The 15,969-nt window shown below is 47.9% G+C and overlaps 1 protein-coding gene and 1 non-coding gene across 2 annotated transcripts in view; both read right to left on the bottom strand.

Moving 5' to 3' along the window:
- The window catches only part of PMF1 (polyamine modulated factor 1), a 29,011-nt gene extending 13,108 nt beyond the window's left edge, over positions 1-15,903 (bottom strand). The window contains exon 1 of the mRNA XM_058660432.1: positions 15,666-15,903. Within this exon, the coding sequence (XP_058516415.1) occupies positions 15,666-15,895 (230 nt within the window). The 5' untranslated portion in view covers positions 15,896-15,903. The remainder of the gene's footprint in view (positions 1-15,665) is intronic.
- Positions 4,668-4,831, bottom strand: LOC118758779 (U1 spliceosomal RNA). The gene has a single exon (XR_004995859.2). It is a non-coding gene; the product is annotated as a U1 spliceosomal RNA (small nuclear RNA).
- Positions 15,904-15,969: the final 66 nt, after the last annotated feature.

Genomic DNA, 15,969 nt, shown 5'->3' with positions numbered 1-15,969 from the left:
CTGTGTCTATATGTGACATTTAGGGAATCTTTTCCTTGTGGAAACCAAATTGGGGGGAAGCCTGCTGCAGTGAGGAGAAGCAGCAAGCAGAAACACCGTGTGTCGTAGAGGGCAGGATGGCAGCCCTGGATGCAGACGAGTGTCTGAGCCCGTGTGTGTGTTCACACATGTATGCAAGAGTGTGTGCACACTGGACCCTCACAGGCACCATCCTGGGACTGCAGGGCTGGGAGGGGTCAGGGAATGAATGGCCCTGTGTGTGATGTTAAGGAGCTTGCATTCCTCCCTGACAGCAGCCCTGAACCTATTAAACGTTTTAAGAAGGAGGCTATGGCTGAGTCTGAGCTGCAAAGAGAGGGAGGGGCAGGAGTGGGGCTGGAGGGCCAGGGTGGAGGCTGACACAACAATCCAGGGAGAGGTTAAAGCAGGGGCGGCAAGCAGGACACACTCGGACTCCCCTGGCTCTGGCCTGGAGAACAGAGAGGGCGGTTCCTTCAACCAGGCAGTCATCACAGGAAGAGAAGACGGGGAGCAGAAGCCCATCTCTTGTTACGCTGGGTTTTCCTGTTCTTCAGATACTAAGTTGAGAATTCCAGTGGCAGATGGTTGCAGACAGACACGGCTGGGCAATGCTAACAGCGCCAGGTATCGAGAAAATAGGCAGGGCTAACAAACAAGATAAACGAGATCCTGGCCTCAAGGGCATTACATTTTAGATGGGGAAGGGAGAATCAAGATGGTGGAGTAGGGAAAGGACACATTTAAACAGAGAAATATTAGCCAGTGTGCAGCAGAGGGCACATTCCAGGAAACAGAAGAGGACAGAACAACAACAGAGGGACACCTGGAGACTGACAAACATGGGAAAGCGTGGAGACTACGATGTGGTGTTGCAGTGACCAATAACCCAGCAGCATTCAGCAAGTGGTGAAATGAATCGCTCCGGCGGCCAGAAGTCCACCAGCAACAAGGTTGGAAGGGACATTCACCAGGAGCCTAGGAGGTGAACCAGACAAAGAACTGTCCATCCTGCCGGTCTGGTTTGATTTGAACAGCAGCAGAGACAGAGTGGCAGGTACCAGATGGGTGGTGTGGAAACAGGGTGGATTTCACAGCCCAGTCCACCCGCTAGACCTGAATCGGGCGCCATTTTATATAGGGAGGCAAATGCTATGGACAGTACTGAGCTGCGAGTAAACTCATTTCTGCCTCAGTAAACTGCAACAACTTGACCTCCTACAGGTTCCACCCAAGACAGGTTTGAGTAGCCCTCAGACCTGACGGCCAGCAGATCAAGAACTCTAGTGGCACATCAGGAGCCACAGGAGCCATTTTGTACAGTGTGGAAAAACTTTAAGACTGCAGGGACAACAGTGAGCTGAGCATGCGTTGAGCTGGGAGCAAACTCACTGAATTTGGTGCATTGCACTGGTCTTACAGGGAAAATAATACCGACTTTGAAATTGTACGGGTCAAAATGGGTTCGTGTGGCCCTCAGACCTAACAGCCAACAGGTTCTGGCAAGATCAGCACCACCAACAATCTAGTTATATAGGACACCTGATGTCTTCCCTAATCCTGGGAATTGCTCTAACAGGAAGTAGGAGAAAGGCTTTACAGACAACAGTGCAGTCCCAGCACAGGATCACAGGAGGTGGAGCTGGGGCTATGGAGACCGTGGTGAAGTCTAACATGAAAACCCAGACCTGGAACTTACTGCGGGGAGTAGCACAAGTGACTGCAAAAAAAGAGCTGTGTAGCAACGGCAATAAGTAAAATCAAACTGTAGACCTGTGGGTGACACAGCTTAGAAACCTGCCCCAGGGCCTGGCACCACGGCCTAGCAGCTAAAGTCTTCACCTTGAACGCACTGGGGTCCCATATGGGTGCTGGTTCTAATCCCAGCAGCTCCACTTCCCATCCAGCTCCCTGCTTGGCATCTGGGAAAGCAGTTGAGGATGGCCCAAAGCTTTGGGACCCTGCACCTGTGTGAGAGACCTGGAAGAAGTTCCTGGTTCCGGGTTTGGATCAGCACAGCACCGGCCGTTGCGGCTCACTTGGGGAGTGAATCATCGGACGGAAGATCTTCCTCTCTGTTTCTCCTCCTCTCTGTATATCTGACTTTGTAATAAAAATAAATAAATCTTTAAAAAAAAAAAAAAAGAAACCTGCCCCAGAGAAGAATCTGGTAACCAGAAGTACAATGGCCAAGAGCAAAAGAGGAAACAAAGGCACAATGAATATTACTGAAGACTCCCCTGCAAAGGAGCAAAAAAAAGTCTTTGCCAACCTCAGAGTTAACTGAGGAATACATCAAGAAAATGGAGGATACAGAAGTCATAACACTTGTTATAAAGCTTCTTATCAACATTTTAGATGAGGAAGACATCACAAATAAGCAGGAGCTCGAGCTGTGGCACAGTAGGGAAAGCCACAGTCTGAAGCACCCATACCTACATGGGTACTGGTTCGAGTCCCAGCTGTTCCACTTCCGATCCAGCCTCCTGTTCATGTGCCTGGGAAACCAGAATATGCCCCAAGTACTTGGATCTCTGTATCCTTGTGGGAGAACCAGAAGCTCCTGGCTCCTGGCTTCAGCTCAGCTCAGCTCTAGTCATTTAGGAAGTGAACCAGTGGATGGAAGGAAGAGTTCTCTCTCTCTCTTTCTGTCTCTCCCTCTCTATGTAACTCTGCCTTTCAAATAAATATTTTTTTTTTTTTACAAACAAATAAAACTAAACTAAACAAACAGCCCCAGCACTGCAGCCTGTTGTAAGTGCCATGACGGACCCAATCACTAGGGGCTGTCATGATACGTGTTCAGGGGAGAGATGGGACCTCAGGGAAGGCCGGGGAAGCACTGGAGGAAGACTCTTTGTGGCAGAGCAAACAGTGAGTGCCAATGTCTGGGAAGAGCAAAGCACCTGATACTGCAGGTCTCAGGAGCCAGGAGACCGAGCAGGGTGGGACGGGGATGCAGGAGGCGGGCAGGGCCTCAGGAGCCAAGGTAAGAAGCACTGTACACTCACTGCAGGACTTTCAGCAGATGCGATAGGGCTGTGTGTGAGTTAAGGACAAGCAACGCTAATGCCTTTAAAGGGTCAGGTGGAGGAAGGGGAGCAGCTCATGAGGGCAAGGGGCAGAGAGCGGAGCTGTTTCAGGAAGAGAGATGTGGTTAACAGTGTTTAGTGCAACAAGCAGGACAAGTACGTTAGAGGTGAAAAAATACCCACAGGATTTAGAAACCGAGGGTGGTTAATGACCTTGAAAACAGTTTAAGGGGAGTTGTGGCAGACTGCCCTGAGCAGAGGAAAACACTGAAGATGGGAAATGGGAACGTGGGCACACCAGAGCCTGAAGCCTCGCTGCCCAGGCTACGAAGGGCAGGAGGTGGGTGGGGAGACGGAAGGGAGAGCAGACGGCAGCTGTCAGTCCACCCTGCAGTTGTTGAGTGCAGCCTCGTGGTGTTCATGTTCTTGGTGAACCGCACGTCGGCCCCGTTTTCACTGAGAGGACACAGGTGGCAGGGACAAGATGCAGTCTTAACACAGGGGAAGGGAGCTGGCCATGGGCGCCCTGCGTGGAGACACCGAATTCCACTGTGGGGTTGACCCTGTGGCACTGCTCAGAGCTGGGGTGAGGGGCAGAGGAGTGAAAACCACATACCTCAGGTGGGGCCTCACCAGCTGGTGGGCTGGAGGACAAGGTGCAAAGGAGCTGAGAGGCAGGCATGTGGCTGTGGCTGCCCCCAGCTGGACCTGTCTGCGTACACGCCTGGACAACCAGTCCTAATCTGCTTCTCTCTCCCACCTTTCCCTTGAACGCTCTCTGCATCTCCATTCCCCCAAACAACAACATGGGGAGCTTGCTAACATCCTCTTGGAGCTCCCCTTTTCAATTTACTTATTTTACTTGAAAGGCAGAGTGACAGAGAGGGAGAGAGATCTTCCATGGGCTGGTTCACTCTTTAGCAATAGCCAGGTTGGACAGAGCTGACTACAGGAAGCAAGAACTCCATCTGGGTCTGCCATGTGGGTGGGTGGCAGGCGCACCAGCCCTTAAGCCATCTTTCACTGCCTTCCTAGGCACACAAGCAGGGAGATGAACCAGAAATGGAGCAGCCAGGATCTCTCTTGTCGGCACTCCAATATGGAATGCTGACAGTGCAGGGGGCAGTCTAACCTGCTATATCATGTACCAACCACTCTATCTGGGCTAATTGGTTTTTTTTAAAAAATTTGTTTATTGTGGGCCCGGCACCACGGCCTAGTGGCTAAAGTTCTCGCCTTGAATGCACCAGGATCCCATATGGGCACTGGTTCTAATCCCGGCAGCTCTACTTCCCATCCAACTCCCTGCTTGTGACCTGGAAAAGCAATCAAGGATGGCCCAAAGCCTTGGGACCCTGCACCCTCATGGGAGACCTGGAAGAGGTTCCTGGTTCCCGGCTTCGGATCGGCACAGCACTGGCCGTTGCACTCACTTGGGGAGTGAAATCATTGGACAGAAGATCTTCCTCTCTGTCTCTCCTCCTCTCTGTATATCTGACTTTGTAATAACAAATAAATAAATCTTAAAAAAATAATATACCAATTGTTACATCAATCAATCAACTGTAATGTTAATTGAACTGGATAAAAATTATTATTATTATATATATATATTTTTAGGGGACAGCGCAAACGCAGTCCCCCACTACCACAAATTATGCAGCCGAGTTTCCCACATTTGGGGAAATCGCAGCAGTCAGCACATCCGGAGTGCAATCGATAAGTCTCGCCCTAGGAAAACCACCTTCGTGATCATGGCATCTCCCCTGCCAGGTAAGTATAAAAAATTATTTTTAATGTGGGTGTGAATGCTTCTTCCCACAATCTAATTGTAAAACTGTTCACTGGAACATGATGACTGCCCCATGATTCAATATTATTAAAAATGTGCTTTAAGTATACTGAACAGATAGTATCATACTTCACAGTAACCTCCACTCCTAAATGTCAGACACCTTAGGTGGTTTCCAAATATGTTCCTTTAAACATGACACTATCTAAATTCCATTCTTTTTTTTTTTTAATGTTATTTTTAACCTCCATTGTTAAATCTCAGAAACCTTAGGTGGTTTCCAAATATTGTTCTCTCAACATACTACAATGAATATATTTATGTGTATATTTTTTATTAAGATTTATTTATTCTTATTGGAAAGTCAGATATATCGAGAGAAGGAGAGACAGAAAAGAGCTTCCACCTTCTGATTCACTCCCCAAATGGTCACAACGGCCAGAGCTGTGCCGATCTGAAGCCAGGAACCAGGAGCTCTTCCGGGTGTCCCATGCGGGTTCAGGGTCACAAGACCTTGGGCTATCCTCCACTGCTTTCCCAGGCCACAAGCAGGGAGCTGGATGGATTTGGAGCTGCCGGGACATGAACCAGCGCCCATATGGGATCCCAGCACGTGTAAGGCAAAGACCTCAGCCACCAGGCCACAGTGCTGGACCCATACGTATACTGTTGAAAACAAATATATGGCAATTATTTGCGGAGTAAATTGGCTGGTGAAAGATCTGTCTCTTTCCCCTTCTCTCCACTCTAAAAATCTGCCTTTAAAATCAATAAATCTTTTTTTTTTCAACATCCTTCTTCATGTTATTTTTTCTAATAATATTTGCTATCTATAATAGTTGTTTTTCTTTCACAAAGTAGATTATGATCAGATTCTATTCTCAACTAGGGCTACAGGAAAGTAGATAAGACTACCATTTTAAAATCAATAAATCTTAAAAAAAATTGAACCCTCTTTCTGTTTCTCTCCCTCTCTGCCACTTTTGCCTTGGGACAGGCATTTGGGGCAGTGGTTAGGACGTCACCTTGGGACACTTGCATTCAATATCGGAGTGCCTGGAGTCAAACCCTGACTCGGCTTCTGCTCCAGTTTCTTGCTAATGTGTGCTCTGGGAGATAGCAGATGGTAGTTGGAGCATTCAAGCACCTGCTACAAATGGAGGAGAACGAGTGAAGATTCTGGGATTCAGCAGGCCCCGTCCTGGACCTTGTGGACATTTGGGGAGTGAATCAGCAGGTGGAACATTTCTTTCTCCCTGCTTTTCAAATAAATACATAAATATTAAAAAAAAAAGATAATGCAGAATTTTTACAGCTATTCCACGAAACTCATCATGCAGCCACTTAGCATAAGGAGGCCACATCAAGCAATGGAAACAAACTGTTCAGTTGATAGAGCTTAGAAAACCAGAAAAGCCAGAATGGCTTGAAACTACAACTCGATACCTTCCTTAATCCAGACAGGTAAAAGTTTTGAAGAGTAAAATGAAGGCGTTGGCATTCTGGTGCAGCCAGTTAAGCTGCCACCTGCAATGCCAGCATCCCGTGAGTGTGTGTTTGAGTCCTAGCTGCTTTGCTGCCAGCTCCCTGCTAATGTCCTCGGAAAGCAGCAGAAAAAAGTCCACGTACTTGGGCCCTGGCCACCCATGGGAGAAACCCAAACGCTCTTGGCTTTGGCTTGGACCAACACAAGCTGCTGTAGTCATCTGAGGAGTGAGCTGGCAGGTGGAAGATCTTTGTTTCTCTCTACTAGTCCCTTTGCCTTTCAAATAAATAAACTGATCTTTTAAAAAAGGAGTAAGATGTGGGCCTGGCGGCATGGCCTAGCGGCTAAAGTCCTCACCTTGAATGCCCCGGGATCCCATATGGGCGCTGGTTCTAATCCCGGCTGCTCCACTTCCCATCCAGCTCCCTGCTTGTGGCCTGGGAAAGCAGTCGAGGATGGCCCAAAGCTTTGGGACCCTGCACCCGCATGGGAGACCTGGAAGAAGTTCCAGGTTCCCGGCTTCAGATCGGTGCAGCACTGGCCGTTGCGGTCACTTGGGGAGTGAATCATTGGACGGAAGATCTTCCTCTCTGTCTCTCCTCCTCTCTGTATATCTGATTTTGTAATAAAAATAAATAAATCTTTTTTTAAAAAGAGGAATAAGATGATAAAAAAGATAATAGAAGATGTGACAGCTTTTAGAATCACTATGGGCACTTTCATTAAACCTTAATAGAGATTGGGCCCAGCGTGATAGCGTAGCAATTTAAAGTCCTCACCTTGAACACACCGGGATCCCATATGGGCACCAGTTCTAATCCCGATGACTCCGCTTCCTATCCAGCTCCTTGCTTGCAGACTGGGAAAGCACTGGAGCATGGCCCAAAGGTTTGGGACCCTGCACCCACGTCAGAGACCCAGAAGAGGCTCCTGGTTTCGGATAGGCTCAGCTCTGGCCGTTGTGGCCACTTGGGGAGTGAAAACATCGGACGAAAGATATTTCTGTTTCTCCTCCTTTTTGTATATCTGACTTTCCAATAAAAGTAAATAAAAATCTTAAAAAAAAAAAAAACCCTTAATAGAGATAAAGCCAGGCAGTTCTGCATGAGGGGTTCTCACACTTGGGCTTGATGCAAGAACTATCCTAAAAGGTTTTGCCGGAAGCACAACCTGGTAAGAAGCCACAGCCATATGCATGCAAATACTTCTTTTGTAGAAAAGGATTATTGTATCAAAAATAATGTGCATGCTTCCCACCTGCCTTTAAACTTTCCACTGGGCCCTGCACCGTAGCCTAGTGGCTAAATCCTTGCCTTGCCTTGTATGCGCCAGGATCCCATATGGATGCCAGTTTGTGTCCCAACTGCTCCATTTCTCTTATAGCTCCCTGTTTGAAGCCTGCGAAAGCATTGGAGGATGGTCCAATGCCTTGGGACCCTGCACCTGCGTGAGAGACCCGGAGGAAGCTCCTGGCTCCTACCTTTGGCTTGGCACAGCTCTGGCCATTGTGCTCACTTGGGGAGTGAATCATTGAAGGGAAGATCTTCATCTGTCTCTCCTCCTCTGTAAATCTGACTTTCCAATACAAATAAAAACAAACAAAAAAACCTTTCCAGTGGGGCCAGCTACCTGCAATGCTTGCATCCCATACAGGTGCTAGTTTGAGTCTCAGCTGCTCTAGTTCAAATCCAGTTCCCTGCTAATGTGCCTGGGAAAGCAACAGATAAGGGCCGGATTCTTAGGCCCCTGCCACCAACATAGGAAACCGGGAAGAATCTCCAGACTCCTGGCTTTGATCTGGCCCAGCCTTGGTCATTGCAGTCATTTGGGGAATGAATCAGTGGACGGAAGACTTCTCTCTTGCTTTTTCCCCTCTTTCAAATTCAATAAATCTGTCTTTCTAATAAATAAAACAAAAATCATTACAGAAAAAATATCTCGGGCCCAGCACGAAGGCTCAGTGGCTAACTCCTCGCCTTGCAAGTGCCTGGATCCCATATGGACACTGGTCCGTGTCCTAGCTGCTCCACTTCTCATGCAGCTTCCTCCTTGTGGCATGGGAAGAAGGCCTAGGGACCTCCCTTCACCTGAGTAGGAGACCTACAAAAAGCTCCTGGCTCCTCGCATCAGATTGGCTCAGCTCTGGCCATTGTGGCCACTTGGAGAGTGAAGCAGCAGATAGAAGATCTTTCTCTCTTGCTCTCCTTCTCTATGTAAATTTGATTTGCCTTTCCAATAAGAAAAAAAAAAAAAGTAAAACGAAATCCTTAAAAAACGAAATTCCATCGCCTCAACCTTTTTGGATACTTTCTGAGTTTACTAGCACATGTGGGTTCCCATGGTGGCATCACTCTGCCATTTAGAAGATTACTTACTGCTATTGTCCAGGCCCGCAATGATGGACATATGACTGAGTATGAAGAACTACATGTTAGTTATGATATAGAGGAACTGGGGGTGGGGGATAAGGGAATATGAAACTGTACTGTAAAATAATAAGAGTAATAAAATGTATAAAAAAAATAAAAGATTACTTACTAAACTTCGGAGAATCTTTCTGTTTTCTATTTAAGCTGACAAAGAGAATGCTGGAAACTTATGACACAGATGTGGACACAGCCTTTATAAACAAGAAAGATCTCAACAGCACAAACATATACTGATAAAAGTAAATGATGATAATATACACAAATGACAATGTTAAGAAGTAAATATTAAGAAGTAAATATTAAGGGCTGGCACTGAGGTGCAGTGGATTAAGCTGCCTGCAAAAAACAGGTATTCTGTGTGAGTGCCTGTTGGAGTCCCAGGGGCTCTACTTCCACTGCAGCTCACTGCTGGTGTACTTGGTAAAACAGCAGAAGATGGCCCAGGTGCTTGGGCCTCTGTGATCCATGTGGGAGCCCAGGATTTAGTTCCAGGATCTGGGCTTTGGCCTCACCCAGTCCTGGCAGTTGTAGCCATTTGGGGAGCAAATCAGCAAACGGAGGATCTCTGTCTCTGTCCCTTCCTGTCACTGCCTTTCAAATAAATAAAAGTCTTAAAAAATTCAATCAATTGATGATATAGCACCCAGCCTTTTACTGCTTCTTTAAGCTAACTGAGAGGCTGAGAAAATGATAGTCATGAAGCTTACATCACTCCTAAGGCGTCCTCTGTGATGACCAAGTTCTTATTTCTGCTTCATCTACTCATGGGAAAGACGAAATTACTCAAATTTGTGATCTTAACTTCATTAAAGACTTGTTCCTCAAAGGATATCATAGACAAATTTAACATCTGGTAGACAAAGCTATATCCTTCTGTGTCAGGAACTTCAGTAAATCAACAAAGTAAAAACAACCAAACAACCAAAAAAAAAAAAAAAAAGCAAACCAAAAAAATAAATTTTTTTTAAATGGGAGTCTAACATTTGGCGCAGCAGGTCAACACTGCTTGGGACTCCAGTGTCTCCTAGCATAAAGCCTGGGTTCAAGCCTCAGTTTCACTGTAACTCCAGCTTCTATTTCTATCTGTTGCCACATGCAGCCAGTGAGGGCTGGAATATTCTGGTCCCTGAAAGTCATGCAGGGACCTGGATTCAGGTTCCTGGCTCCTGCTTCAGGCTGGTTTAGCCCCAGCTGTGGACAGCATTTAGGCAGTGAATTAGAGACAAAAGATTCTCTTTTTTTTTTTTCTGTCTCTCGTTTTTTTTTTTTTTTTTTTTTTTTTTTAAGATTTATTTTATTTTTATTACAAACTCAGATATACTGAGAGGAGGAGAGATAGAGAGGAAGTGGAGCTGCCAGGATTAGAACCAGCGGCCATATGGGATCAAAGCGAGGACCTTAGCCACTAGGCCACGCTGCCGAGCCCATGTCTCTCGGTTTTAAACATCATTTTTTTTTTTTAAGTAGGTCTTTAAAAAACTTCATTTTTCCAGGCTATAGGAAATGAGTATGCATTTCAGAGAACAGGAAGCCCAAATGACTAACATGTTGAGAGGAAATGGCCAAACTCACAAGAAACAGGGTCACACAAACTGAATTTGCCCTACCTGCACCTGCCAGACAGGTACGCAGAGGGTGGCTCCCCAGGGATGGTGGGAGGTGTGGGAGACAGGACCAGCCTTTCTGTAGGCAGGTGTGAAGGCCACAATCAGTGAGCCCGCCTGAGTTACACACCTCGGACCTGTTCTAGCACAGGTGTGGCAGGTGTTCTAGGTGCTTCATCTTGAGTAACCTGTGCAAGAGAGAGTGGGCGGCAACTGGGTGTCTGACAGGAAAGGGTGTTCACTGAATGCAAATCAGGAAAGGTCGAGCAACACTGAGAAGCTACCAACCATGGGCACTTGGGGACACTGACAGATCTCAAACTGGTGCTGAATGAAAAAGAGACACATTAACAGGCTATCACTCACACACACTGAAAAAATACACAGGCAAGACGACAGTATCCTTTACAAGGACACAAGCATATTCCAATGCCACGGCCTCACATTTGCTATAACCCCTTCCTCTCCATTCACGCTGATCTCTTTGTCCATTCCATGAGGACAGGGCCCTTTCCGGCCACCGTGGCCGTTAGTGGATTAAACCAGTGGATGCAAGATCTCCTTCTCCCCTCCAATCTCTGTAACTGATTTTCAAATGAATTAATAAATATATATTTTTAAGATCTACTTATTTTCCTTGGAAAGGCAGATTTACAGAGAGGAAAAACAGAAAGATCTTTCCTCCACTGGTTCACTCCCAAAGTGGCCACAATGGCTAGCGTTGAGCCAATCCAAAGGTAGCAGCTTCACCTGGACACAAACTGGTGCCCTTGCAAGATCCTGGTGCTTGGAAGGCGAGGATCTAGCCACTGATCCATAGATCGGGGCCTATAAAATAATAAATCTTAAAAAAGTGCAACTGGGTCATAAGATTCCTTTTTCTACTTAATTCGACTAACCCATCAGCGGGTCTCCATTGTCTCAGCCCTTGACTGAAATCCTCACAGAGCTTCCTGTAAGCCTGGTTCTGGGTCTACTCTAGCACCAAACTGCTGCTGCTGCCCTGGTTGGGTCTCTCAGGCCTCCTGGTAAGGCGTGTTGGGCTCTGTGGGCTCAGCACTGCTTCCCCCATGGAAACCGCAGTGGTAGCCTCCAGTGCAGGACACACAGCACAGCCCTCACCCACACCAGCAGCCCTGCTTGCCCTTAGGAACCCCTGGCCAGGCAGTCGGGTGCAGCAGCCAGCAAGCTGACCACAAATAGTGCAACTGCTGCCGGTGCTGGCCTCTATGCAATTCTCACACTGAAGTGACCTGCTGACAGAAAGGGCAGTTTTGGTTTCCAGATGACATTTTAACTGCTCAACCCATAGGTGTCTGGAAATGTGAGAACAGCTCAGTTGCTTTTGTCTCTAGGCTTTCTGTAATTCTTCAAAAAGTTGGTTTCTGGAACTGGTGTGATGGTTTAACTGGCTAAATCTCTACCTGCTAGCACTGGAATCTCACATGGGCATCAGTTCAATTTGGGTCCTGGCTGCTCCACTTCCTATCCAACTCTCTGCTTGTGGCCTGGGAAAACAGAAGCCAATGGCCAAAGTCTTGGGACTCTGCAACCAATGTGGGAGACTTGGAAGAGGCTCCTGGCTCCTGGTTTCAGATCACTCTGTGCTGGCAGTTGCGGCCATTTGGGGAATGAACCAGCAAATGGATAACATCTTCTGTCTGTCTCTCTTTTTCTTTTTTAAGATTTATTTATTTTTATCAGAAAGGCAGATGTACAGAGAGGAGGAGAGGTTCACTCCCCAAGCGGCTGCAACGGCTGGAGCTGAGCCAATCTGAGGCCAAGAGCCTCTTCCGGGTCTCCCCTGCGAGTGCAGGGTCCCAAACCTTTGGGCCGTCCTCAACTGCTTTCCCAGGCTGCAAGCAGGGAACTGCATGGGAAGTGGAGTCACTGGGATTAGAACCGTTGCCCATATGGGATCCTGGTGCGTTCAAGGTGAGGACTTTTAACTGCTACACTATAGCACTGGGTACCCTGTCTCTCCTTCTTACTGAAAATCTGCCTTTCCAATAAAAATAAACAATTTTTCTCTTCCCTTACCCCAGATACAGAAAAAAAAACAGTAATATTAATGTGGAAACAATGGTCTTACCCACTTTCCTGTAGTCCTTGACCCTTTGTGCCCTAATCAACTATGCAAAGATTACCAAAATAAAAGAATTTTTTAAATAACGGAAACAATTTTTAAAAGAGTTATTTATTTTTAAAGATTTATTTTATTTTTGTTGCAAAGTCATATATACAGAGAGGAGGACAGACAGAGAGGAAGATCTTTTTTCCAATGATTCACTCCCCAAGTGACTGCAACAGCTGGTGCTGTGCTGATCCGAAGCCAGGAACCAGAAACTTCCTCCAGGTCTCCCACACAGGTGCGGGGTCCTGCTTTAGACCATCCTTGACTGCTTTTCCAGGCCACAAGCAGGGAGCTGGATGGGAAGTAGAGCTTCTGGGATTAGAACCAGAGCCCATATGTGATCCCGGTGCATTCAAGGCGAAGACTTTAGCCACTAGGCCTCTGTGTCAGGCCCCAATAAAAATAAACAAATTTTTAAAAAGCTGGTTCCTTGGGACCAGCGTGATAGCCTAGTAGCTAAAATCCTTACCTTTCTCATCCTGGGATCCCATATGGGCGCTCGTTTGTGTACCAGCTGCTCCACGTCCTTTCCTTGCTTGTGGCCTGGGAAAGCAGTCAAAGACAGCACAAAGCCTTGGGACCCTGCACCCACGTGGGAGACCCAGAAGAAGCTCCTGACTCCTTGCTTTGGATTGGCTCAGCTCCGGCTGTTGTGGCCACTTGGGGAATGAACCAGAAATGGAAGATCTTCCTCTCTGTCTCTCCTTCCCTCTGTAAATCTGCCTTTCCAAGAAAAATAAGTAAATCTAAAACAAACAAAAGTCCTCACCTTACATCCACTGGGATGCCATATAGGTACCGGTTCATACCCTGGCTTCTCTGCTTCCTACTCAGCTTCCTACTTCTGGCCTGGGAAAGCAGTCAAGGATGGCCCAAGGACCTGGGACCCTGCACCCACATGGGAAACCTGGAAGAAGCTTCTGGCTGCCGGCTTCCGAATGGCTCAGCTCTGGCCATAATGGCTACTTGTGGCTACATTATGGTTCACTCCTGTGAACTAGCAGAAGGAAGATTTTCCTCTCTGTCTTTCCTTCTCTCTGTAAATCTGACTTTCCAATGAAAATAAGTAAGTCCTTAAAAAAAAAAAAAGTTTACCTCCTTGGAGTAGGTTCACCTAACCCTGTTACCTAGTACCCACTACTGCATCACGTGATTAGTGTTTACAGCATCTATCTACTCACTAACTCTAAGTGCCAAGAAAACGAAGGCTTGGTCATTTAACCTAGCAGTTAAGCTGCTGACTGGGCCTTCCACTGAGCTGGGGCCCGGTTCGGCGGTTCGGCTTCAGCCAGGAGGTAGGCCTAGTGAAGCTCACTGGCTCAGAGTTGTGGCCTGGCCCAGCTTTTGTAAAAATCAACCAGTGAGGGCCCGGCGGCATGGCCTAGCGGCTAAAGTCCTCGCCTTGAAAGCCCCGGGATCCCATATGGGCGCCGGTTCTAATCCCGGCAGCTCCACTTCCCATTCAGCTCCCTGCTTGTGGCCTGGGAAAGCAGTCGAGGACGGCCCAAAGCTTTGGGACCCTGCACCCGCGTGGGAGACCCGGAAGAGGTTCCTGGTTCCCGGCTTCGGATCGGCGTGTACCGGCCCGTTGCGGCTCACTTGGGGAGTGAATCATCGGACGGAAGATCTTCCTCTATGTCTCTCCTCCTCTGTGTATATCTGGCTGTAATAAAAAATGAATAAATCTTTAAAAAAAAAAAAAATCAACCAGTGAATGGTAGGTCTGCTTCACACACACACACACACACACACACACACATATATTTTAAAGATTTATTTATTTGAAAATCACAGTCACATAGAGATCTTTCATCTGCTGGTTTACTCCCCAAAACAGCCACAAATGGTAGAGTCTGGGCTAGTCCGATGCCATGAGCTTCTTCCAGGTCTCCCCCTTGGTTGGCAGGGGCCCAAGCACCTCACACCATCCTCCACTGCTTTCCCAGCCCATTCGCAGTGAGCTGAATGGGAAATGGAGCAGCCGGGCCTCCAACCTGTGTGCACATGGATGCCACCACTGCAGGAGGTAACTTTACCGGCTACTCCACAATGCTGGTCCAAGTAAAATAAATTTTAAGCAAAGAGGCATTTTCTGTTTAATCGCCTCCTCAGTGCCTGACACAGAATAAAATGTCAGTCTGGGTCTCCCATACTGATAGAGTCGTGATAAGGTTAAAGGAAAGCAGTGGTAAGGACAGAGGGTGGGGAGAGACCATGGACTGGGCACCGAACTCTGGAATTCTGACAACAGTTGTTTCAGCATCAACTGGGGGCGTGCTGGGCCCTGAGCAAAGCCTTTGCTTTACGGTGTCTGACATTATTTAAAGAATCATGAAGAGAAAAAGAATTATCTTTTTTTTTTTTAAAGATTTATTCATTTTTATTGGAAAGGCGGATATACAGAGAGGAGGAGAGACAGAGAGGAAGATCTTCCATCCGATGATTCACTCCCCATGTGAGCCGCAACGGGGCGTTCAAGGCGAGGACTTTAGCCGCCAGGCCTCGCCGCCGGGGCCAAGAAGTATCTTTTTATAGTAATACATTTAGTTCCCACATCCTCGCCTCGAGGTTACTGTTCTCTTAACTCACACAGATTTCCAGGTCGCAGGCGTCTCAAAACGTTCTCAAAAACGATCCCACTGGCTCCTACCAGGCACAGGCAGGGCAGTTAAGTAGCCGTGCCTGACCCAGCTGCCAAGGCTGTACCTTTTTCTTCTTCCTCACTCCCCGTTTTTGTTGTTCTGTTTTTGGTAAAGATCTTATTTATTTACTTAAAGTATAGACAGGCAGAGAGGAAAGGCAGAAATATACTCCATCTATTGGTCCCCTCCCTAAATCGCAGCCACGACCAGGGCTGGGCCAGGCCAGGCCCCGGGGCTTCTGGTGGGTCTCCCTGGTGGGTGCAGGGACCCACGCACTCGCACCATCCTCCCTGCTTTCTCAGGTGCATTGCCAGGGAGCCGGAGCGGAAGTGGAAGAGGTGGGATACGAATCCGCGCCCCTAGCGGACCCCGGGGTCCCAGCCGCGGATATACCTGGCCACAGTGTTGGGAAGCATCACCCGTAGGTCGGGTTTGCCTGGACCGCTCGGGGAGTCCCACCCCGACCCGCGTCCGCGCTCCGGTCCTCGGAGGCTACAAACACCATCCTTGACTGCCCTCCCGCCTTACCTGCCGGCGGCGACCAGCTTCTGGAGAAAAGTGTCCACCATGGTGTCGAGGAGCTGCACCCTCGACATGCCAGGACGCGGTGGCCCAGACTCCGGAGACGAGACCTCAGACCCTTTCTCCTCAACCGCCGAACTGGCGGAGCTCGATTCCGCCATGTTCAAGTCGGACCGCCAAATCAAACCTACCCTGCCATCCCGCCCACTGGCACTCCCGATTGGCCACTCCCGCATTCGGGACCTCCGATTGGAGCAGCCGGGAAGTCTGTCAGCGTAGATGGAAGAGGAGGAGGGGTCTGGGAAGGCGA

This window comes from Ochotona princeps, chromosome 2, assembly GCF_030435755.1.
Source record: "Ochotona princeps isolate mOchPri1 chromosome 2, mOchPri1.hap1, whole genome shotgun sequence".
NCBI classification, from domain to species: domain Eukaryota; kingdom Metazoa; phylum Chordata; class Mammalia; order Lagomorpha; family Ochotonidae; genus Ochotona; species Ochotona princeps.
This window is presented reverse-complemented; position numbering and strand designations above follow the sequence as displayed.